The following is a 23,927-nucleotide window of genomic DNA, read 5'->3' on the forward strand; positions in this document are numbered from 1 at the left end:
ACTCTTAAATGTTTTGAGGCGACTGCTGCTGTGACTTGGCACTGAATAAATAAAACTGAAATGCATCTCACTTTCCAGTGACAAAGTGTTTTAGTTTTCAATATCACTATTTTTATTAAACCCCTGTGAAAAAGCATGTGAAATGTGATACTATTTTGGTATTACATTTAGACCAATGACTGCATTGGTTTAGACCCAATCAGACACCCTTGATCAACAGAGGCTCGCTGAGCACCAGCTGACACTCAGTGATGTTTCTCAGAAACGTCTGAACAGGACGAGCCACTCTTCTACGCTCTACTGAAAATAAACTTTGCACTATTTCACCTCTAGTTTCAAACACTGACAAGCTGATATTTTCTAAGTGTTAACCATCAGTGCCAGTTATCACAACATGCTAACACCTGCAGCAGCTTAGCTGTAGTCCTGCCTTAAACACACACTCACACACACGGCCTTGTATTACAGCTTTGACTCACATCAAAGCAGTAATGACTTCAAAGCTTGGCACTAACAAAAAACCTCAACTACAGCAAGTGACACACTCTGCATGCAATTGTGCAGGGCTGCTATTAACAAAGGAGAACCTACCACACACCCACACACATGCATGTGTGCTGAAGTCACCGTTTCACACTCACCGCATGGACACCTGTCCTAACAGACTCCATACACTTGCATGCCGTGCAAACGCCGAGACAGTGATTTCCGCTCTACATCAGTACGATTTATTAAAGGTGTAATTAAAAGGCCTGAAAGTCCCAGACAACATAACACTTTTAACGAGTGTTAAAAACAGCGTTGTCTGTGAGAAGCAGTGGAGTGGATTCAGCACCACAGCGACTCTCTTCAGACCTCACAAAGCTTCGAATACAAAGAGTTGCTCCTAGTAACATTTTCAAAGCATGTCCTATTAAATTTAGGATGAAATATTGATTTAATAGTAAAAATAATTTATCTACAAATAATAATACAATGTTGAACACTGTGGGAAACTGTTGGGAGTGGTGAGGAGGACTCACAGAGCACAGTTCTGCAGGAGCGCACCAGAACAAAGTTCGGCCACAAGTTGGGAAAAACTAAATATGCACTTCATAGATTTCAGTTAATTCATCTTTTTAAAGGTCTAATCGAGCCAAAAAGACCAAACTGTGTGTTTCTGAATTAAAATCTGACTCACAGCAGTGCAATTTTTTTCTTCTACGGTCTTCAGTAACTGAGATGAGCATTTAAACAAATAACCTGATGAACTATTCGTGCACTCAGGTCAGATGTAGAGTACTCCTGTTGTTGCGCTGCACAGGCAGAGACACTGCTTTATGTTCCAGCGTTATCACATCTTTTTTATTTGTGTAATGAAATTGTCAATTTAGGGTCATAATGACACCATTTAACAACTCTGCTCACCCCACAAGTCTTGTCTCAGGGGTTACTGAGACAAGACTGTTCCCTTTTTTCCAAATACATCCAATTAAATTTTACTTTACTGTACTTTATCTGACAACTATCACATCTCGTCAGTGCCAGAGTTACTGTGCCACTCTGTTGCTCTAAGTGTAAGACGAAATAAGGAAATTAAGGGTGGATTTTCTCACAAAGTTGATTTCAGTCTTAATGAAATTCCCCTAATAAATAAATGTCTATGAAAAAGAAAAGTGATTGCTTTTCTTCATTTCTTCGTCAGTCAGAATTTCTTTAGTAGGAAATGTAGGAAATTTTGACAATAGCCTGATTTCTCGTGGTCTGATGAACGTGATGCTGACTGCAACTTCTTCCTCAAAAACTTCAGGTAGAGACAGTGAGGGACCGTCTCTACCTGAAGCGTGCTGAGCGCAGCTCTGTTTGTAAGGATGTTTCTGACTGCTCAGAGTGGCACACACCTTGAAGAAACTGCCCTTGCTGTCCCGCTTGGAGGGCAGACTGATGTTACTTGTAGACATGTTGCCTCTGTGGTCGTCTCTGTGCGCCTGTCTGCTGAGCCGTCTATGCAGGAGGGGAAAAAACACACACAAACATTAGAGACAAACAAAGGAGATTCAGTCGTTCAGAAACACCATTTCCCCACCACACTTTTTCTCATTGTCTTCCTCTAAACCATTTGAAATAAATTAAGGCTGCTTGTGTGTGGAAGGAAACAACCCCAGCTCAGAAAACAGCCCAAAAAATTAAGGATTCACTTTCCTTCACTTGCTAGCACAAATACATACTAGAGCACATGTTCTCTTGGGATATAAAGGTACTATGTACATATGTACTGTGATTTAAATATGGGACAAAGCTGATATCTCTTTCTAGTTTCTGTACTCTTGCTGCAGAAAGTTTTACAGTGTTGTGAAAAATTATTTGTCTCCTTCCTGATTTCTTAGTTTGCTGCATATTTAATCAAACTATTTTTACTTTTTTCAAAAAAACTAACTGATGAATGATGGTGTGATTTATTGAGGGCTATCCAACTGGTATTGCTCTACCTCACTCCTCATTAATCATGGTTTTAAAATAATTTCTATCTTAAGCAACATGCATATTTTAGGTCTTATACTCTGAAAAACATTTCACTCAAAACAAATTCCAAAGCAGATTTGTGTTTCCTACAATACTGTTTGTGTTTTTAAACAGACTGAACGCACGAGCATACGCAGAGGCACGCTTCTCACAGATGTTGTGGCGGATCCTTTTACAGCAGCTGATACGAGCCAGCTGTGAGTGGCATGCAAACACATTGCAGTCCTTCCCTTTAAAGAAACACATGAGTAAGAGGAAAACACCAGCAACCACTAGCTGACCCAAAATCCTTTCCTCTTCAGAGTGCTTGAACAGAGGCTGTTATGAAAGCATAAATCTTGAGTCTGCGGCTGGACTCAAGATTATGTGGAACAAGCGGACACGCGGTGGTTTTACCGTCGTTGTTGCTAACGACAACGCATAAAAACAAACGCTTGTCTGTCTGTAGTGTGGTTATATTAAATATAAGAGAAAGAGAGAACTTTAACTAATTAACATAGCCACTACAGTGACCATCAAAACCATGAAAAAAATATTGCCGTAAACAGTTTATTTTGCGACACGACGAAACAAACAATAGCGTAAAATGAAACGATGGACGTTTTCATATCGTCATCCGATATATATCGTTATATCGAACAGCCCTACTCGAGCTAGAGGTCAAACGTCTAACTGTTGATGCCCTCAGACATATATGACATGAGGGAATGCAATGTATAGAAAACTATTATATGTAATCTATACATGTAATCCTGAGGCAACAAGAACTTCTGTCCATAACAATCCTGGTAACAGAGCTGTGATGACACAGAGCTACTCTAAGTTTAAGGACATGGAACTTTGCCAAGAGAGTGAGGTTGGGCGTCCACTACCCCACTAGTGGTAGTGTTTAAGATATCTGAAGCTCCATCATGGTAAGCATGGACAGAGCCTAAGGCTGGTTTTCCCCACTGAGGTGTTTTTACCCTTTAAGCCTTGAAAAACAATTTGAGTCAAGCAGATACCATCTCTTGGGCTCAGGGTTCCAACATCTGAAAAGAACAATGATCTGGTCATTTTTAACAAAAAGGAATCACTTGGCGAACATCTGATTTGAGGGACTCTTGGACAGTTTATGAACGTAAAACTATGCAGACCGTCTTAAACAATGACGCATGCACTCTAGAGCAGCCCAACAGTGACATGGACAAAGAAGTCACATATAAGCTAATCCACGAGGAGCTTCTCTGTAACACTGATCATTTAGTGATAGAACAGCCTGGACCCACCTTCACTAATTCAAGCCATGACATGTAGTGCACCATGTCAGGTTGGTGTTGCCTGACATGTTTCCTCATGTCCATTCTGCTAGGACAACACAGTCTCACCATTTTTAAAAACCAGATCCTTTAGATTCACTGCTAGAAACTAAATGGTGCTGGCAGTGAATGGAGCTGACCAAACCACAGGGATAAAATAAACAAGGACAGGATGCACTGATGAGACATCTAGATGTTGAACCAAGGGGAGAAGTCTTTTTTTTTTTTTGGAAAAACAACAACACCAGAGCATCAGATTTCCCTTTTATTACTATTAATTTTCTTTTTTCTTTTTTTTTTGGCTTGAGAAAATTGGCAAACATTGATTGAGAAACCTTGAGAAAAACAGGTTTCTTTCCTGGAAAGCAAGCACAGCTAAAGATTCACAGAAGGCATGCGACCTCACTGTTTTTTGTTGTTTTGGTTTTTCCCAGCATGCCTCGTTTCTCCTCTCCTCCTCACAAATCTATCGGGGCTCTGTTGGGTCAAGTCCTCATGTGAAAACAAAGCAGCAGGTGGGGTTATAGTAAGATGTGTTTGTGATTGTGTGTGCAAGCTGCAAGTGTGTGATTCACACACAGTCCAAACCCAGTAAACAGGAAGGCTGGTTGTCAGTCCATGAAAAATAAACAGACTGCCAGTTCCCCAGAATAATAAATAGCAGAAGGAATGCATAAATTACACAAAGTGAGAAACAAACAGTGGTGCAATATGTTAACGCCAGATGATTAAGTAATAAAAAGAATGAGGAATAAGGAAACGAGCTGTTTGATCACCTGCTGAAGTCTGCATTGGAACTAATGTAAGTTCTGTATCTTTTGAACACACACGGAGTATTTCATTGCAGTTTTTTTCCTTTTGAAAACAGTACTTTATGGTTTATGGAAAATCCATAAATTATGGCCACAAATCATAACCCTGATTTGAGAATGGGCTTTGCAATAGATCGTCAACATTTCAGTGTCAAGAGTTCCAAAATCTCCGTCTTAATGAAATGACATTGATGACAAGCAAGGAATCATCTGTCATTTTCCTCCAGTTACTATATTTGGTGTTCTTCTTTACCAGTCCGTACATACACTCTGTGACAGTAAGTCACATGCTGCACGGTTCCCAGGAAAATGGGGCTTAACAAAGTCGGCGAGTAAACTACTACAACAGAACATGTGGAAATGAAAACGTGAATCATACGTGTGTGTCACTGTGTCATGTTTACAGTAAAGCAGCTATCAGCTGCAGAGCTGCAACACATACAAACCATGTGACATACCTGTAGACACCTTAGATTTTTTTTTCCATTTGTTCAAAGAGACACATCAGAGTTTAGATGTGATGTAAACGTCCACATTAATCTTTAGAAAAAATGAAACACACTCAAGAAGCCAACAAACGTAAGTGCAGCAAACACCAGCTCAGCAATGCTGGAATCCACAACTATGGCTGAAAGAGGGAAACAAACTGAGATGAGTCATATCCTTTAACAAAAGCCTGGCTTTTGTTATGAAAACTACACCTCTATCACATGTTTTGCGTTCAGGGTCCTGGTATTAGCATAGCTGCTACTACATAATACTTGTACCAGCCTTTTTAACACAGCGTGTTAGACCACTATGGTAAGAGTGACTAAATGTGTTCACTGACTGCAGAAGCGTTTAGAAGCCCAGCGTGTACCACTACAGGACCAGGCCTGACTTTAAACAGTGCTGCCTGAGGTCTCAAAAATCTCAGACATTCATTGTTTTCCTTTCCTCCTCCAGATTATCTTAACCTTTGAAGAAATGTTATGGTCATATTTCTGTGTGTCTGAGTTCAAGTGAAAAATGCGTATGCTGTCCCAAGAGACCTTGAGAAGAGTAAATGACATTCATGTGTTCACATAACTGACCAATCGGTTCAATACAGAGCCTCACAGTGAATACATTACATGGAGTTAATACTGCTTTTTGTAGCTGATCTACCATCTTTTGCAGTATTTTTAAGCACCAAGTGCACGAACCCTATTAGTGTTCTACCTCAGAGCAGTCTGAGGTCCCTGTATGTCTGAGCATGTGTGCTGAGACATAAAGGAACTGAGTGGACTACTGAAGCTTACTGTTCACACTTAAAACCACAAGAAGCTCCCACCCTCCCAGCCTAACATATAGCTGTACAACACTCATTTTCATAGGTGTCTTTTTAGCAGTGCCACATGACTCACCATTATGTGTTCGGTTACTATTTCCCAACAAGTCACAATTCTCTGGTGCTCAGAGACACTCAAAAACAAACACTACTCAGGTTGGTGTCTGTTTCCTTTCCGTTTCCCCTCATTATCATCCTGTTGATAATGGGGGGAAAAAATCCCACACACAGTCCCAGACCTTGACCCTAGGTGGGGGGTTCAGCTGAGGTAGCGCCATCAAAATATCACCTGGCTTCACATACAAAACTCCTTCAACATTTTTCACCAACTTACTGTGTATGACAGTGGTATCCAGCATCATTACCTACCAACCTACAGCAACTGAGCAGTGGGAGGCAATATTTGGAAAAGTCAGGGAAATCATAAATCAGTGGTGCATCACTGGCATGCAGTGTTTTCCACACACAGACTGAACAGCCCACTCAAACGCACTAACAGCTGCAAAGGATATCTGGTGACTCGTTTTAGCATCTTATTTTCAAAGCTTAATAGCTGCCAACAACCTAAGCCAACACCTTCCAGTCTCTTTATCCCTGACAGACATAAGCTTAGCATCTCCACAGCTTCCACTTCCGAATGACTATTGGGCAACTCCAGAAGTATGTTTACTCATTCACAAAAATATTCAGGTTTTTTCCCAATTTGTTATGAAGAAGACAATTCCACTCATTCCTTGTAATCACTGGCTATTTTATGAAAAGGAAGGAAACTTGTGCACAGAATGGCTCTCAGTACTTTAAGTAGTAGACCAAGTTGGCCAAAAAAGAAAAAAAAATGTCCACATGCCATTCCTGAGCACTTCTCCTCCATCTGATGGGATTTCCTGTAGGTCATGGGCTACGCTGGCAGCCATGTAGTTACTTCCACTTAGAAAGGCTAAGTTTAGCTTTTAAAAGTGTGCGAGTGCACTCCTCTTTACATTAGCAGGGTGTGTCCCCTCACCACAGGGCACAGATTTATTCCATGGAAACCTGTCCCACAGCACAGAGATCACCAACTTGCACAAACACACATTTGAACTGAGAAGAGAGCTCTCTGCAGCCAGACTGTGTAAACACACACACACAAACACACCACAGTCTGCTGTCAAAGTATTTGCACTGCACCACTCACACCCAGTATGCTTAACCAAATTCAACAGCACCTCAATAAAAGTGCTGAAGGCGCAACACCTGACTTAAATCACAGCTCAGGCTCAACGTATCCTCTACCCGGTTAGCTCCAGATGTGAACTTTGTATGCTTTCAGTTCTGATGGAGAACAAGTCCATGAGTCACTCACCTGTCTAAATAAGAACAGGATTCGTTTGTGTTGTGGATACAGTGCTGCTGTGTACCCAAAAAAGTAGAGTGGTTCAGTTGGCTCCATTGCATGTTACAACTGTAGGATAGTGAGTGTGTGAAATTTCACAGGTAACAGACTTTCTGCAGCCCATAAGTCTGTCTTTTTATTGTTGAGCCAACAGCTGATCAAAGTAGCTGCTAGCCAAATGGTGACATTCACATCTCACTGAAATTCTCTGAAAGTGTATGTTGCAGATTTCTTCTATGTTCCTACTGGCTGACCCATCAGTGCACACACAGAGCCCCGCTGTGCTGTCTGACGCACAACACGCTGATAAATGCTTGTTAAGACATAAACTGTTTTCAGCTTTCAGTTTTATTTGTCATATGCAAGTTAGCACAGGGTCAACATTCTGTTAAGTCCAGAATTGAATTCAAAATCCTGCTCCTCACATACAAGGTCTTAAATAATCAGGCCCCATCTTATCTTAATGACCTTGTAGTACCATATCACCCTATTAGAGCACTTCGCTCTCGCTCTGCAGGCCTACTTGTTGTTCCTAGAGTATTTAAAAGTAGAATGAAACAAGGTTAATGAACAGTGTACTCTCGCAGTATTTTTTTTCTGCAGGAAGCAAGCTGTCTTTGTAAGTAGTTGGGAAATATTTTGTCATAACTGGGTAATTCCCAGAGCTACAACCATTTCTGTGATGTAAAAGAAATGGTACACTGTTAGATCACATAATTGTGAGGGCTTATTAGCACAGAGGAGCATAGCTGATGCTTTAGCAGTGCGGCGGAAAATAGTTGGGCATTTTAAACATTCCACCTTAGTCTACTCCCGCCTCGAGGACATTCAGGGACAGCTCAACCAGCCAATAAAGAGACCGCAGCAGGACGTATTACATGCTCCAGTCCCTCATAGAGCAAAAGCGAGTGCTGGGCGTGTATGTGTCCGAGCACGAACTCCCTGACTATCTCGCCGCTCACCAATGGGCTCTTATGGAGACGCCTGTTGCCATCCTCGCCCCCTTTGAGGAACCAACTAAAAAAGTGAGCAGCTACGACGCACTAGCCTCTGATGTCATCCCAGCTGTGACTGTGCTAGTGAGACTTCTAAACAGAGAAACAGACGAGGACCACAGCGTCAAGACAATGAAAGCAACCTTACAGGCAGCTGTCACGAAGCGCTTCAGTGACGTCGAGACTTCATCTCCACCATACTTGACCCAAGGTAAAGTCTGTGTGCTATAGGTATTCAATGATAAACTACAGCACTAAATGTAAGATTAATTTCCATCTGAAAATATTATATTTTTGTAACTAAAATACACAAATACAAATGTATGCAATATATATAATATGAAATATATTTCCCTTATTACTACCAGAAAGTCAAATGGCTGGCATCTGTGACAGTGGTTTAGGGGAAACTAAAATCAGTCCTATTTTTCCACATATTAATACATTCATGAATTTTGTGCAGGTATAAAGATCGCTTCTTCTCCAACAACACTGCTCCGGAGGCCAAGCTGCACCTGAAGCAGGAGCTGCAGATGATGTCCAGAGCTGAGGCAGAGGGGAGTCGGGCAGAAACTGCAGAACCTCCTGCTAAACTGTTCGTCAAGGCCCAGGCCAGCACTAGCAGCAGTCTGGACACTGTATTTGACGAAATCGCTAAGGAGCAGCCCCAGGCAGCACAGCCGCTGGCACCAGGTGCTGCCATTGAGCTCGACACATACCTCGGAGAGGCCCCGAGCCCTCGTGAAGACAGTCCTCTGAAGTACTGGGGTGTCAACAAAATCAGGTTCCCCACTTTGGCTAAAATGGCCCATAAATACCTCTCAGCCCCATGTAGCAGTGTGGAAAGTGACAGGCTTTTTAGCTCAGTGTCACACATTATAGATGAAAACAGAAACAGGCTGGCTGCTGATCATGCAGAAAAGCTACTTTTCTTAAAAAAAACCTGCCACTCACTTTTTCTAAATAGGCTCCATTAAGCGAGTCGTCTTAGACTTGATGTTAATACCTACCTCAGTTGCACTGACTGCCACAGTTCTATGTTGGTGGATGTTGTTAGTTTATTCAAATATTGTGCACTAAATAGCAAAGACGTTTATTAATGCCCCTTTTGTTGTCCAAAATAAGAATCAACAGCAGCTGGTTTAGCTTGATAAGCTGTTGTTAGAATGTATTTAATATTACTTTCTACACCAGGATCTTTTCTACGTAGCTGACAGCTGGTAACTGTGCAGGGGCGCGTCTAGCAAAGTTTTGCCAGGGGGCCAGGTAGGGCATTAACAGGGAGAGGGGGGCACAAAGAAATACTTTTATTTATTATTCTCATGTCTAGTTAAAAAAAAAAATCTGAATCTTACAACCAAAGTTTTCATCTGATGCAAAATGTATAGAAATCCATTATTGTATATAGTAACTATGAGTCTAATATATACCCTAGTAGGTTACCCTAGAACCTACAGTACTTTTTCCTTTGGGAAGGTACCATCCGTGCAGTCTGCAATTCTGTTGAAGAAAGATGTTGAATTTATGTAATTATTGTAGAAATATAATTGATTTCTGTGCATTTGTTTTACACGTGCATTAAAGTCGATTACGTTGATGAAGCATCATGAGGTGGGGGGTGGTTCAAAATTTTTTTGCTTGACATTGGCAACCCTATTAATTAAGTTGTTTAATATTTCCACTACGTACTTTTTAGAATACCAGAATAGGGAGGATGGTGCAGGTTCAAGTTTATTAGATTGATCAGTTTTGCTGAACTATGAAATATTTTGGGTGCAGTGTGTTTTTGCATACAGGTATAACAGAATAGCTTTAGTGTTTTGTTTTTTAAAACCTGAGTATGAACTTATACAAAATGCAGCAAGATAAAAAACAAACCGTTTTATTGACTATAAAATACACTATATCGGATTAATATCGGTATCGGCAGATATCCAAATTTATGATATCGGTATCAGTATCGGTAGCGTGCCATCTAGTAAAAAGTTCTCTGAAACCTGAGGAGAAAAGTACAATTTACCTTTCATATGTACGCCCGCTGATATGCACGCAGGACAAGGAAGAACACTCAAAGTCTGCATGGCCTCTGCCCTGGTGTCCCGGTTAAAGAAAGAGTTGCTAGTACAACCTTTGCTTAACAGCAGTAACTTGTATTTACCTGGGCTTTTGTTCAGTATGGAAGACATGGGGATGAGGGTCGAGGACAACACTGATAATGGGTAATGTGGATTGTAATAATGACAGAAATAGTTCAGATTTTTTTGCCATAATTAAGCAGTCCTATTTCTGGCAGTAAGTACTCTGTTATAACCAGGTTTTAGCTTCAGTATGACAAGAGTGGGACCAGCAGGACCTATATGAAATGTCAAGTTACCTGTCAACAATATCTAAATTAAGTCAGAATGACAGTAACACACTGATTGGCGTCTTGTTCTTTATTATGTCACACTCTGGTATGAAAGCACTTCTGAAAGAACTGGTTTCATTCCTCAAAGAGAAACTCCCTTTTCTTGCTTTTCCAGCCTCTGATGAGAAATACTTACCTATATTTACCTAAGTGGAAGGAGAGTGGTTTTCTGTGATGGTGACGCTTCATCAAAGACCACAATCATACCTCTCTCTGCATATTTAAAGAATTAAAATACATATTTTCTATATCTCTTCTCATAACTGTGGTACTCCAACAACAAACTGAATTCCTGCCCTGTGACTCAGGTTTGAGGTACAGCAACTGCTTCGGGTCCTGAGCACTAAGCACATTAGCAGATTTCTGAGGAGATTGGAAAACCAGGATCCTGACCGGTACCAGGAAATACTCCCCCACCCCCCCACACACAAACCTTCTTCAAGGAAAATAAGACAGTCAGGAGAAGGATGATATGATGTTATAGGCTGAGGATGATGAGTACGGTTACACAGCTAGAACTCTTAGACAGCAGTCCAATTACCATGTAAACAATAGACAATATGCCAGCCTGTGAGCTAGAAACATTCAGCAGCCAAAGAGGGGGGGGGGGGGGGGGGGGGGAGACAACTGAGCCACAAAACACACGAGTGGATCTGTGAGCCGAGCTGAAATAACACTCTGATGCTTCGGGCTACGTGAGTTTGGAGAACAAATTTACATGATCATTCAGAGCTCATTTTGCTGTACTTGTTGTAGCGAACTCCTTCCCAGTAATAACGTAGAGGGACCCATTAACTACTTTATGATAAGTAATCTTACTCGTTATATCCCTGCAACTTGAAACAACGCTGAAAACACGTTATGAACAGACATCAAAATGCATCGATAAATCTGTATTTAATTAGGAGTGCTGACCGCGGACTGAAGGGAAGCGCTGATAATGGGCTGAAGGCAGGGGCTACTGTAAATACTGCACATTTATTTATTTATTTATAAGATTGAAGACTTATCTAAATGACATAGTTTGCTCCGTGTGTTTTCACTGAACACCGTGTATTTTCTAAACATGCGTGAAATAAGTACGGAGGCTTTCTGTGGACTGGGCACAGGAAAACGCCGCGCGACAGGTGGTGTTTAAGCTGTACAACACGTCCCGCAGGATTCACAGAACGCTGCTTTGTTAGAGAAACTGTGAGTTTGCCGGCTTTTCTTGGCGGAAAGAATTACATCTGAATTTCGAAGCGGAACATAATCAACAAAAAAACAAAAAGACCTTTGACTCGTGCACAGCAGCCACACAAAGAACACGCAGCTGAACTTTAAACTTACTTACCTCTTGCGGATTGTGGGTTATTTCACTTTGGCAGAAGAAACTTCCACTGCTTCGTTTACTTGTTGAATGTGTGAGAGCATTATTGCTCCGTGTCGGCGTTACTTTCGGTTGTTACACGTTGTCAGTGTTACTTTTTCTCACTGTGTCGGCTGAAGAAAAAGATTCCATCCAGCTGTAGCTTCCCCCATGGTCCAAGCTCATCTGAGGAGCAGACTTTCCGTCTGAGTGTGAAAACGATCCGCAAGAAGAAACGAGTTCCGCTTTTGTTTTCAAAATAAAATACCTAACGCTCATGTCAAGAGATCCAAAGAGCGAAATTAAGTTCAATGATCTGTGCTGTTTCCAAAAGCCTTTCTTTACATGCTATATATAAAAAAATATATTAAAGAAAACGAATGTTCCACTGAATAATAACAACTGTCGTGTTACTCAAAGTACACTTTGGAGTTTGGACAGATTAAATAAGCAATGTTTGCAAATAAACTATGTTGTTCTTTACACTTTCGTGAGCAGTTACAATCACAGTAACAGTAGAGAATTTCAAAAACAAAAATAAGTGATGATAAGCTTTAACCCTATATTGAAATAACAAAACAATAAAGTTTCATATAAAAATGAAAATATCTAGCACAGAACAAGAACAATTGAAGGACAGAAAACTTCTCTTGTGTTTGTTTCACATTCGCAACACTTATTTTTCCAAGTGTCAGTGGGAACCGGAGGTACGACCAGGGTAGGAAGTTGTTAGGGTTCCTGGGTCAGTGACCCAGTGTTTTGTGTTTTTGGTAATTTGATTTTGTTATTTCATTATATTCTAGCTTTGCTTTACGGGTTTTTCTTAGTTAAGGTCCTCTGGGTGGGGTTTGGTTAGAGTTTTAGTGTTTTGGTTTTCTGTCTTTGTTCCTTTGTTGCTGTCTTTCCTGTCTGCTGTATTTCCACGTCCAGTCAGTGTCTGTGTCTGCCCTGGTCCCACGTCTCTGTTCCCTTTGTTTTAGTGCCTGCCTGTGAGTCTGTGTTATGTTTCCTGTTTTACTTTGGAAGTCCATGTCTGATGTTAATGTGTCTGGTTTTGCTTCCCCTGGTCTCGTTAGGCCTGATTTGCCCCAGCTGTGTTTCCCTCCTGTTACTCATTCCCTGATTGCTCCCTCTGTGTATTTAAGCCCTGTGTTTCTCTGTATCCATGTCGTGATCTACTGTTTATTTTGCTGTGTGTTTTGCTAGTCCACTGGTGTTAGTTTATTTTGAGTTTTTCCAGTTGTGTTATGTTTGCGTTCAGCATTAAAGCTGTTTTGGTTTAAGTTTGTCTCTGGGGCCCGTTCTTCGTACGTCGCTTACTACATCCAAGATCAAATGACACATCCAAGATCAAATCATCGCGCTAACCGTGAGCGCGCTAATCCGGTTCCCCGAACACACCTGCTGTTGACGATTAGTACAGCTGGACGCAGTAATGTGACATCACTGGGTGTCGTAAAAGGGGCTACGCATCGATAGTAGAAACATTGATCGGCAACCCTCTGATTGGTCGGCGAAAATGTCGACGGAGCGCGCTCGGCTCGGTATTTTTCGGCAGCAGAGCAAGAACTCTTGAGTGAGGGATTTCAGGAGTTTCAGAGTTTAATCAGAACGCAAGGGAACACTGCAAAGGCTGCAAAAGCAAGGAGAGAGGGCTGGCAGGAAGTTGCTGACAAATTAAACTCGTAAGTAATTTAATAATAACAATAATAATGGAGTGGATTGATATAGCGCTTTTCAAGGCACCCAAAGCGCTGTACAATGCCACTATTCAGTCACTCTCACATTCACACACTGGGGGAGGCAGCTACAGTTGTAGCCACAGCTGCCCTGGGGCAGACTGACAGAAGCCAGGCTGCCATATCGCGCCATCGGCCCCTCTGGCCAACACCAGTAGGCGGTAGGGTAGATTTATTATATTACACTATATTATCCAATATTATATTACATTATATTATAATATGTTATATTTTATCCTCTGTCACATTAGAGCCACGACAGGACCCACTAGAACATGGGAACAGGTAAAAGTGAAATATAAGAATATTCTACAGAATGGTAATATTTATCACTTATATTGCTTTTAGTCTCTTGGAAAGAGACCCTGGAATAATCTGTTTGTTTATAACAGCAACCAAGAAAAGGGCAGAGCAACAAAAGACAGGTGGTGGTCCTGCACCCCCTCGTCAACAAGTTGGTTAAGTAAATAATACCCTCACGGGAAAATCGATATCTCTCTATGAGCACACTGTCGCGCTGAGCTAAAGGATCCTGTCTGTCCCGCAATATACGCTGAATTCTGAGGACTCTCCTTATCAATCTTGCACCTTCCGCAATGGGTGGCTCGCGTATACGGACAGGACATGGCTGCGACAGGCTTCCCAAATCCACCTTCGCTTTTATAGCCGTGGTCTCTCATCTTGATTACACGAAGTAATTTACAATTGCTACTCTGAAATATGAATTAAATCTGTAATAATCACATACATGTAATAGAATGTTAATAGTACATTTCCCTTTTTTAGGAAATGACCTGTGTGAAATCAATAAATGGATCAGGTGCTGCATTGTCTTTAGTTACATTGATGTTATTTATTTATGGTGAAACAGTGGTGGAATATCGCTGTTGCTTTCGTATGAATGACGCGGACATACCTGCGTGGCCGCGATCTAATCCTGTTTACATAAAGTAAACCTGCTCCCGAGCAGGTTTACGCTTACGGCTCTGTTGCTATGACAGCAAGTCCCGGATGAGCTTCGGGGAACCGACTGATCCAGGATCACGCGAAATCGTCAACAATCTAATCCGGCTAACCTACTTAGCGAGGTACGAAGAACGGGCCCCTGGAGTCTGCATCTTGGGTCCTATCCCTGTCCGCACACAGCCGTCACCTAACAGAAGATCGCGACCAGAACGTGGACCCTGCAGACTCCTTTTCCTCGGAGTTCAATGGCGAGACGGAGCGGCTGGTAAGCCTGCTCGACCGCATTGCCCAGTCACGGGATCTACGGACTATGGCAGTCGGGCTGAATGCAGTGGATGCCATCATTCGCCATAACCCTCAGCTGTCTCAGTTTGCTAAGGACACTAAGTTGGATGACACCATTACTGCCTGGAGAGAGCAAGTCAAGGCTGGTGAGCTTGCTCTCTCACTCTCTACATCTTCCCCACCGTTACCCCAGGACAACACACACTCTCCTTCTGTCTCAACATTGCCACGGACTTCCTCTCCCTCCCCACACCAGCTGGGTTCTCGTTCACCTGCCTTTTTTCTGGCAGCTATGTGGTCAGAGGATGAGGAGGTGGTCTCTTTTTCTCCACCGGTTCCTGTTTCCTCATCCCGAAGGAAACGGCGTTCTGGCCGCCGCCACAACAGAACTATTGAGCATTCTGACTCTGGACATTCTGACATCACACCCACTTCATCTGTTCTGCAAACTGGTTCTGCTGGAGGGTCCGAGGGGCCCGTTTGGCTTCCTGTCTCCGCTGGAGGGTCCGAGGGGCCCGTTTGGCTTCCTGTCTCCGCTGGAGGGTCCGAGGGGCCCGTTCTGCTTCCTGACTCTGCTGTAGGGTCCGAGGGGCCCGTGCAGCCTCTTGCCTCGTCGGCTGGGGGTCCGGGAGGACCCAGCCAGCACATTCCAGTGTCTGCTGATGGTTCTGGTGCGGCCATTCAACCACCACCGGCTCCACCTGCAAACTCTAAATCTACACCGCCCGCAGTGTCTGCTTCCGCTTCGTCTGGTCCGGCCCCAGCCTCTGCGGCGCCGCCTGGTCCGGCCTCCGAGTGTTTAGCTTCGTCTGCGCCTGGGGTCCCCATGCCGTCTGGGCCTGCACGTCCTGTCCGGCCTGCACATCTGGCACATCCTGCTCGTCCTGCATGTCCTGTCCGGCCGATGACTGGACGTCGTTGCCGTCATGGCCGGCTCCTTGACCTACGCCGCCGTCATGGACGGCCCCCTGAACTACGTCGCTGCCAGTGCCTCCCGCCCGGCCGGCCTCCTGATCTGCTCCGTCGCTGCCGGTGCCTCCCGCCTGGCCGGGTTTATTTTGAGTTTTTTTCCAGTTATGTTATGTTTGCGTTCAGCATTAAAGCTGTTTTGGTTTAAGTTTGTCTCTGGAGTCTGCATCTTGGGTCCTATCCCTGTCCGCACACAGCCGTCACCTAACAGAAGTATTGAAACCATGCCTTTAAAATAAAAGTACAGGTATTGTCGCATACAGGTTAGACACTAATAATAGACACTAACTGTTTTATTTTAAAGGCATGGTTTCAATACTTCCTACCCTGGCAATGATGTTGCCTCCTCCCCCCACAACACGCAAAAGCAACAAAAACAAACTCAAAATTAATTTTCTTGTCACGTGTTCCATTTGAGAAAACCGTATTGGTCTGAAGTTTTTGGCTTTAATTCCTCTGGAGTCGACAAAAGTGTACTCTTAACACACAAACTTAAGAACATTTTAATCTAGGGCCATAATATGGACATATGTTAAAAACCCTGTTGTACCGTTCTCCCGACTTCTTTTGTACACGCTGTTAAGTCAATTTTTTTAAATACTCTAGAACTTGGTATATACTTTTGTGTTTACATCCCTTCAGAGTGGCTTCTTGACAACCATCCATTCTCAAGGACATGATTTTCACATACTGTTTATCTGCTGTAGATAGTTTTTAGACTTTCCACTTCTTCGCGTTGTACTTGTCGTGTTTCCTCAATTTCTTAAGGACAAACTGTACACCACACCAAAATATGCCAAGCTTTCAATCAATAGTTTTTTGGGAATGACCTTGTTGGTGCCTGCCGAATTGGTTGATTTTTTTTTTTTTTTTTAATTCATAAACTCAACTAAAGAAATGTGAAGAAATGATCAACGGGCTGCAAGACTGCAAATTTAAGATGCAATTTAAAATGATTTGTTGCTATTTTTTTCTGTTATGTGTAGACACAAGACTGATTCATTCTTTCAGTTAGGTGCCTTTTTATGGTTGAATTCATTACATTCATTTCAGAGAGGCTTAACATATAGACAGCACTGAGTTTATTGTGCTAGGCCCTAAAAATATGAGAAATAAATTTGAAATGAGACCCTCACACTGACTCACATTTCTTTGGTGTCATATTTAATCATGATATGTCCTTTAACTCACACATTATAATAATAATAATAATAATAATGGATTGGATTTATATAGCGCTTTTCAAGGCACCCAAAGCGCTTTACAATGCCACTATTCATTCACTCTTGCATTCACATACTGATGGAGGCAGTATGTGAATGCATAGCCACATGACTTAATTAAACAAATATGTAGATTTTTTTTCTGCACAATATTACTAAAATTAGAAACATCCTGTCTTAGACTCATGCTGAAAAGCTAGTCCATGCACTTTGTTTTCTTTTCAGGTCTGGACTATTCTGATTACTATTTATTACCATCTTCCAAAACCTTCCTGAAAAAACTTCCAAATAGAGCTCTCACTGTGTGCAAAACACCACAGTGATACTTCTAAGAGACTAGAAAAGAGACAGTTTTCCTCCCATTTTAGCTTCTCATCATTGTTTTCTTGTTGAATGTAGAATTTTATTTAAAATCCTTCTGCTTACATATAACGTCCTGAATCAGACCTCGCAGTTTTATATTATTCCTACAGAGCACTCTCAGACTCTCAGTTTTTAAAAGCAGAATGGGAGATAGAGCCTTCAGGCCCCTCTTCTCTGAACCCATCTGTCAGTTTAGCTTCACAAGCCATACACCCTGTATACTTTCATAATTAGCCTTAAAATGTTCATTTTTGAATTTGCTAATTTTGTTGAATCAGGTGAATATGAACCCTCACGTACTTATGCTGTGACACACTCAGACTTCTGGGGGACCACGATGCACTAAGCGTTTCTTCTCCAGTCACCTCTTTTCGGTCCTGATCTGTTTGTAGTTGTATCATCTTTCCTTTTACCTCCTTATAGTTGTAAAACACTGTAAATGTATGTTTTCCCATAGATCAGCACAGATCATTTAAAACTGCTTAATATTCTGTTTGTTTGTTGTTGTTGAAAGAGGAACCAAAGGTGGCAAACCACCAGTGCCGTTTAGAAGCTGCAGAGCTAAACAAAATTCCCATTTGCTGTACTTTTCCCATGAGAGGACAGAGATGACTATCGGGAATATTGTGCATGTGTCACTCTCAGCTCCGAAGTATCATTATCAGAGAATTATGGGCAGATCGCCAAAGAGACTCGGTTCTGCATTTACTGAAGATTAAATAAGTTGTTTTGACAGAGATATGCCAGTTGTCATGAGCCACGACCGTGTTACAGTAAATCAGTGACAGTAACTTGAGGAAACTTTGAAACCAGACCAGCATGCATTCATTGCATTATTTAGACCTGAGCCTTCCTTACCGTCACAAATGTTAAAACGTCTTCTGGGGAAAAGGCCTGTCATACCAGCACAAAGGTGGTATGATGGGGTATGACTTTTTCCTGGTTGAAATATTGGATAGTGTCATCCTGACCATTGCTCTGTAAGGTTGCGAAGTTTGGGGTCTACTCAGACAGAATTTCTACATGCAGAACTGTGCAGAAACATTTTACACATGCATGGAAAATCACCAACAAAGAACTGTCGAGCCTCCTCTCAAACACTCTGGCTGGTCTGTCAACAACACTGCTTTCCAAACACCAAACAGTAAAACAAATTACAACACAATGAAAAGATACGTGTCTAAAACACTGGAAACAATAAACTAAATGCAGAGACAGATTAGATTACCTGTGCAGAGATTATGAATTGTTAGAATATCTCTCAACTACCAGCAGAGACGGAGCCAACCAAGTGTAGTTCAGTGACCACAAATTGGCAACTAAACAAGAAACAAAAATTCACAGCAATCAAAAGGAAATAGATTGATAGATAACTGTCAAGATCATGCAGGGATAACATGAGGAGTTCAGCTGGAGCTCAAGTACTGGTGTTGTTGGAACAAAAGGGGAGGGGGGGTGAAACATTTAAAGATTCTGAAATTCACTAACCTTTACCTCTACCAATCACCTGAATTTTACAGCATTACAGATGATTGATCAATAATTTAATTTCATGTCCTTTTGGTGAGGCAGGAACTGGAAGTAACCATGACTTAATAAACCAAGAGGACATCAGCTGATGTCTTCAGAGGAGGATGAAGAGCCATTTTCACACTCAGTGCATGACCATTTTCAGACCCTGCTGTATGTAAAGTCTTGCCATCATGGCTAAGGTGCAGCTATATATAATATATATTTATATTATGCTATATTCATTTAGCACAACCAAAATAGCATGAAAATAAAAAACTGAATGGCTCAAATTGTCTGTCGGGTCTTTCAAGGGTTATACATACTGAACAACCATAGAGTGACAGGTTCTGAGAAGCATTACATGAGAAAAATACCATAAAAAGCATCTTAAAAAGAAAGCTTGTAGCTCTATTAAATGTATCGTTTTTTCAGTGAAATTCCCAAAGATCCAACCAATACAGTTCTCTGAAATGCTTCTTTAATTGGATATATTTGTCCTCTGGAAGAAGAGCAATAATGAAAGAACTATACAGTGATGGATCTTTTCATGCACAGTGCTTTTTGTGAGCATCTCATCCTGGATTAAAACTGTTGTGTTCAAGTATTTTGGTTAGACAAACATCAGAGTGTTGAACTTTTGTTGAACATGTCTGTTTCCTCAGAATGTGAAATGTCCGTGGAAGGCTTCCAGCAACGCCGGCCACTCCCTCCCTGTCTGAACGGCACGAAGCATAGCCATCGCTTCACCACATCAGCATATTGGTGGTGGGTGGCCTCCTTACCTACTGGTAGGGATGGGTACCGGTGTCCGGTGCCGACATAAACGGTAGTAACCTACGGTGGCCCCTAGAGACAAAGCACGTACAAACTCCAAAACACTTGCAAACTCCAAAACACTTGCAAATTCCAAAACACATGCAAACTCCAAAACACTTGCAAACTAAAAAACACATGCAAACTCCAAAACACGTACAAACTCCAAAACACATGCAAACTCCAAAACACTTGCAAACTAAAAAACACATGCAAACTCCAAAACACGTACAGACTCCAAAACACTTGCAAAATCCAAAACACTTGCAAACTAAAAAACACATGCAAATTCCAAAACACGTACAAATTCCAAAACACGTACAAATTCCAAAACACTTGCAAAATCCAAAACACTTGCAAACTAAAAAACACATGCAAATTCCAAAACACGTACAAATTCCAAAACACGTACAAATTCCAAAACACTTGCAAAATCCAAAAAACGTACAAATTCCAAAACACGTACAAACTCCAAAACACGTACAAATTCCAAAACACTTGCAAAATCCAAAACACTTGCAAACTAAAAAACACATGCAAATTCCAAATACGTACAAATTCCAAAACACGTACAAATTCCAAAACACTTGCAAAATCCAAAACACGTACAAATTCCAAAACACTTGGAAAATCCAAAACACTTGCAAATTCCAAAACACGTACAAATTCCAAAACACGTACAAACTCCAAAACACTTGCAAAATCCAAAACACTTGCAAACTAAAAAACACATGCAAATTCCAAAACACGTACAAATTCCAAAACACGTACAAATTCCAAAACACTTGCAAAATCCAAAACACGTACAAATTCCAAAACACTTGCAAAATCCAAAACACTTGCAAACTAAAAAACACATGCAAATTCCAAAACACGTACAAATTCCAAAACACTTGCAAAATCCAAAACACGTACAAATTCCAAAACACTTGCAAAATCCAAAACACATGCAAATTCCAAAACACTTGCAAAATCCAAAACACGTACAAATTCCAAAACACTTGCAAACTCAAAAACACATGCAAATTCCAAAACACAACGGAAGTGCTCCAGGACGCTAGGGGCAGTGTTGAGCTTTTGTTACCTAGTAACTACACAAGCCAGGAAGTACCAATGACCGGATTTGGGGTTTGCAGCCTTAAAGGCCGCATTTTAAGGCCGATTACGTCACAGCGACAAGAGAAGGCTTTCCCAATTCAAAGGCTGCTCGAAATGCGGCCCTCAAATGCGTCCATAATTTCCCTGAATTTTAAGGATGGGTCGGTGTAGCCTTCATGGCCCAACATATCCCAGACTTCATAGTGCGGTGGTGGTGTGGATAATTTTGCCGAAAAAAAACGGTGGAAGCGGAGCGGAGGAAGTGTAAACTTTCAGAAGTAAGTACTGAATATTATGTCACTTATTTATGCGCAAATATTTTTTTAATGAAGAACATTAAACCATTATTGTTGGCCACATGTCGGGAAAGTTATGTGACATTAGTCATGTCTGTACTTTCAGAATTAACTTGGTTTTAAAGCCTTTACTTTAAAAATATATATATAGTCGACCTTAATCTTACAGAGATTGTGATGATTTTGTGGATAATTAAAGTCAGTCATATATCCACAAACACAACAAGCTGAAAGTCAGTGATGCTGCTCGGTTTGCAGTCCTGAATATCACAGCACAAGCTGACGGTTCACTCGTTAAGCTGAAAGAAAGATGCTTTAATCACAGGAGTCACACATGTGTGTCCACTGTACCATCTGGGAACTCCTCGTTTCGTAATAACACAAACACTAAATCCTCCTTCTTTTGTGCTGTTTTGTAGCAGTGTATACACCTGAGACTGTCACCTGTCTGTCTGTCCTGCACTCTCTCTGTTTCTTTCTCTCTGATTGTGTAATAAAAATATGAACATGTGTTTATAAGTCACACTTGTGTTTGAATCCTGCAGCTTATCACACATTTGATTTCCATGTGTGACGACTGCAAGTGTCCAGAGTGAGGACAGACTGAGGGACCCACTGCTGCACATCATCTGTGAGGCTTTGCACCCCTGATGATCCACCAGGACAAACTCAACAGTGTGTGAGGAAGAGGAGGAGGAAGAGCCAGCAGCAGCTGACAGATGGAGAGAATAGACAGACTGTTCCCTGTTTGTGAAGGACTGCTAGAAAAGTTTAAAATAACTAATTGTCTGTCCTGAATCAGTCTTATTAGGTAATGTTCAAATAATTTTATCATTCCAGTGTTTTCAGTGTGGGAGAAAGTACTCAGGGCCTTCAAGTTACACACTATGAAAGGCAGCAACAAGTTTAATGTTCAGAAACCTAAAGTATGTATCAGCAGCAGAATGGAGCTAAAAACAAATGTTTGTTTCAGTTCTATGAAGCTTTGAGTATTTTGGATCAGTAGCACTGCTGTGTTTGTTGCATCATATTGCTGTAATTGTTTATATGCTTTATATATTCTGAGCTAAGTTGATCTATAGTGTTACATCATATTCTGTAAGGATGTTATGTGTTTGTTTACTTTCTGCCCAGTTTGACCCATTTAGCAGAAGCCAGCCTGTTTAAGGCTCTGATATCTATTCTGTATGACTTAAAGCAGTTATGACATGGTCTGATTTTCTCACCCAATAAAGGAATATTTCATATATCAGTCTACTCTTCATTTTATCAGAAACAGTTATCACAGCTTGTACATTTTCTTTTTATAAATATATGTAAGCAATGAGCCAAATTTAGTAATGCCAGCATGAAGGAACAACATTTGTCTCTTATATATGATACACCTATATATGCACTGTCAAAGATACTTGTCTTTGAGTGAAGATTTAATGTGATAAGACATATAAATAACTGCAACTTGAATCTGTACTGAAGCTCAGTATTTGACACAGAGTTCATGTTCACTGCTGTAATAGCTAATAATGATTAATATAATAACTAGAAAATTGGCCATATTATATTTACATTACCAAAGTGATATGACTTTAGTCTCATGAACAACATCAGCTAATTCTTATTTACTAATTAATCTTGAAATGACTGTTCAGTACAGAAATGAAGCCCAAAAATCATGTTTTACTGTCCTGTGGTCTCAGCCTCAGATACTTATCAAATCACACAAAGCTCATGTAGAAACAAACAAACAAATGAACAAAATATGTTCTCCCTCATTTCTGTCAAACCAAGTTGTATGACACGTTTCCAGCGGTTAGTATCACGGTTGCTAGGCAACCTGGGAAGCGCGACGGAGACTAGACCGTCCCATACAGACAAACTTGCCGTTTATTTTGCAAATCGAGCTCAACACTGCCCCTAGCGTCCTGGAGCACTTCCGTTGTGTTTTGGAATTTGCATGTGTTTTTGAGTTTGCAAGTGTTTTGGAATTTGTACGTGTTTTGGATTTTGCAAGTGTTTTGGAGTTTGTACGTGTTTTGGGTTTTGCAAGTGTTTTGGAGTTTGTACGTGTTTTGGAATTTGCATGTGTTTTTTAGTTTGCAAGTGTTTTGGAATTTGCATGTGTTTTTTAGTTTGCAAGTGTTTTGGAGTTTGTACGTGTTTTGGAATTTGCATGTGTTTTTTAGTTTGCAAGTGTTTTGGATTTTGCAAGTGTTTTGGAATTTGTACGTGTTTTGGAATTTGCATGTGTTTTTTAGTTTGCAAGTGTTTTGGGTTTTGCAAGTGTTTTGGAGTTTGTACGTGTTTTGGGTTTTGCAAGTGTTTTGGATTTTGCAAGTGTTTTGGAGTTTGTACGTGTTTTGGAGTTTGCGTGTGTTCTTTAGTTTGCAAGTGTTTTGGAGTTTGCATGTGTTTTGGAATTTGCATGTGTTTTGGAATTTGTACGTGCTTTGTCTCTAGGGGCCACCGTAGTAACCAGACCGAAAAGCAGCGCACATTTCGGTGCTTTATTTCGGTGCTTTTTTTTCCTGAGCTGTGATACACTTTAGATTCTAGCCAATCATTTTACGTTTCCGAGGATAGTAGGCGGGGCCAGGTACGTGCGTTCTTTTAGAGCAGAGCT

The 23,927-nt window shown here is 41.2% G+C and overlaps 1 protein-coding gene and 1 long non-coding RNA gene across 2 annotated transcripts in view; one reads left to right on the forward strand and one right to left on the reverse strand.

Annotated features, from left to right (window-relative positions):
• The window catches only part of rin2a (Ras and Rab interactor 2a), a 41,931-nt gene extending 29,686 nt beyond the window's left edge, over window positions 1–12,245 (reverse strand). The window contains exons 1-2 of the mRNA XM_004554622.3: window positions 12,029–12,245; window positions 1,881–1,983 (exon numbers count right to left, since the gene is read on the reverse strand). Of these exons, the coding sequence (XP_004554679.1) occupies window positions 1,881–1,940 (60 nt within the window). The 5' untranslated portion in view covers window positions 1,941–1,983; window positions 12,029–12,245. The remainder of the gene's footprint in view (window positions 1–1,880; window positions 1,984–12,028) is intronic.
• Window positions 12,246–20,596: 8,351 nt separating this feature from the next.
• LOC143421717 (uncharacterized) lies at window positions 20,597–22,554 on the forward strand. Its single transcript, XR_013101278.1, has 2 exons — window positions 20,597–21,289; window positions 21,853–22,554. It is a non-coding gene; the product is annotated as an uncharacterized LOC143421717 (long non-coding RNA).
• Window positions 22,555–23,927: the final 1,373 nt, after the last annotated feature.

Source organism: Maylandia zebra, linkage group LG13 (genome assembly GCF_041146795.1).
Source record: "Maylandia zebra isolate NMK-2024a linkage group LG13, Mzebra_GT3a, whole genome shotgun sequence".
Taxonomy (NCBI): Eukaryota; Metazoa; Chordata; class Actinopteri; order Cichliformes; family Cichlidae; genus Maylandia; species Maylandia zebra.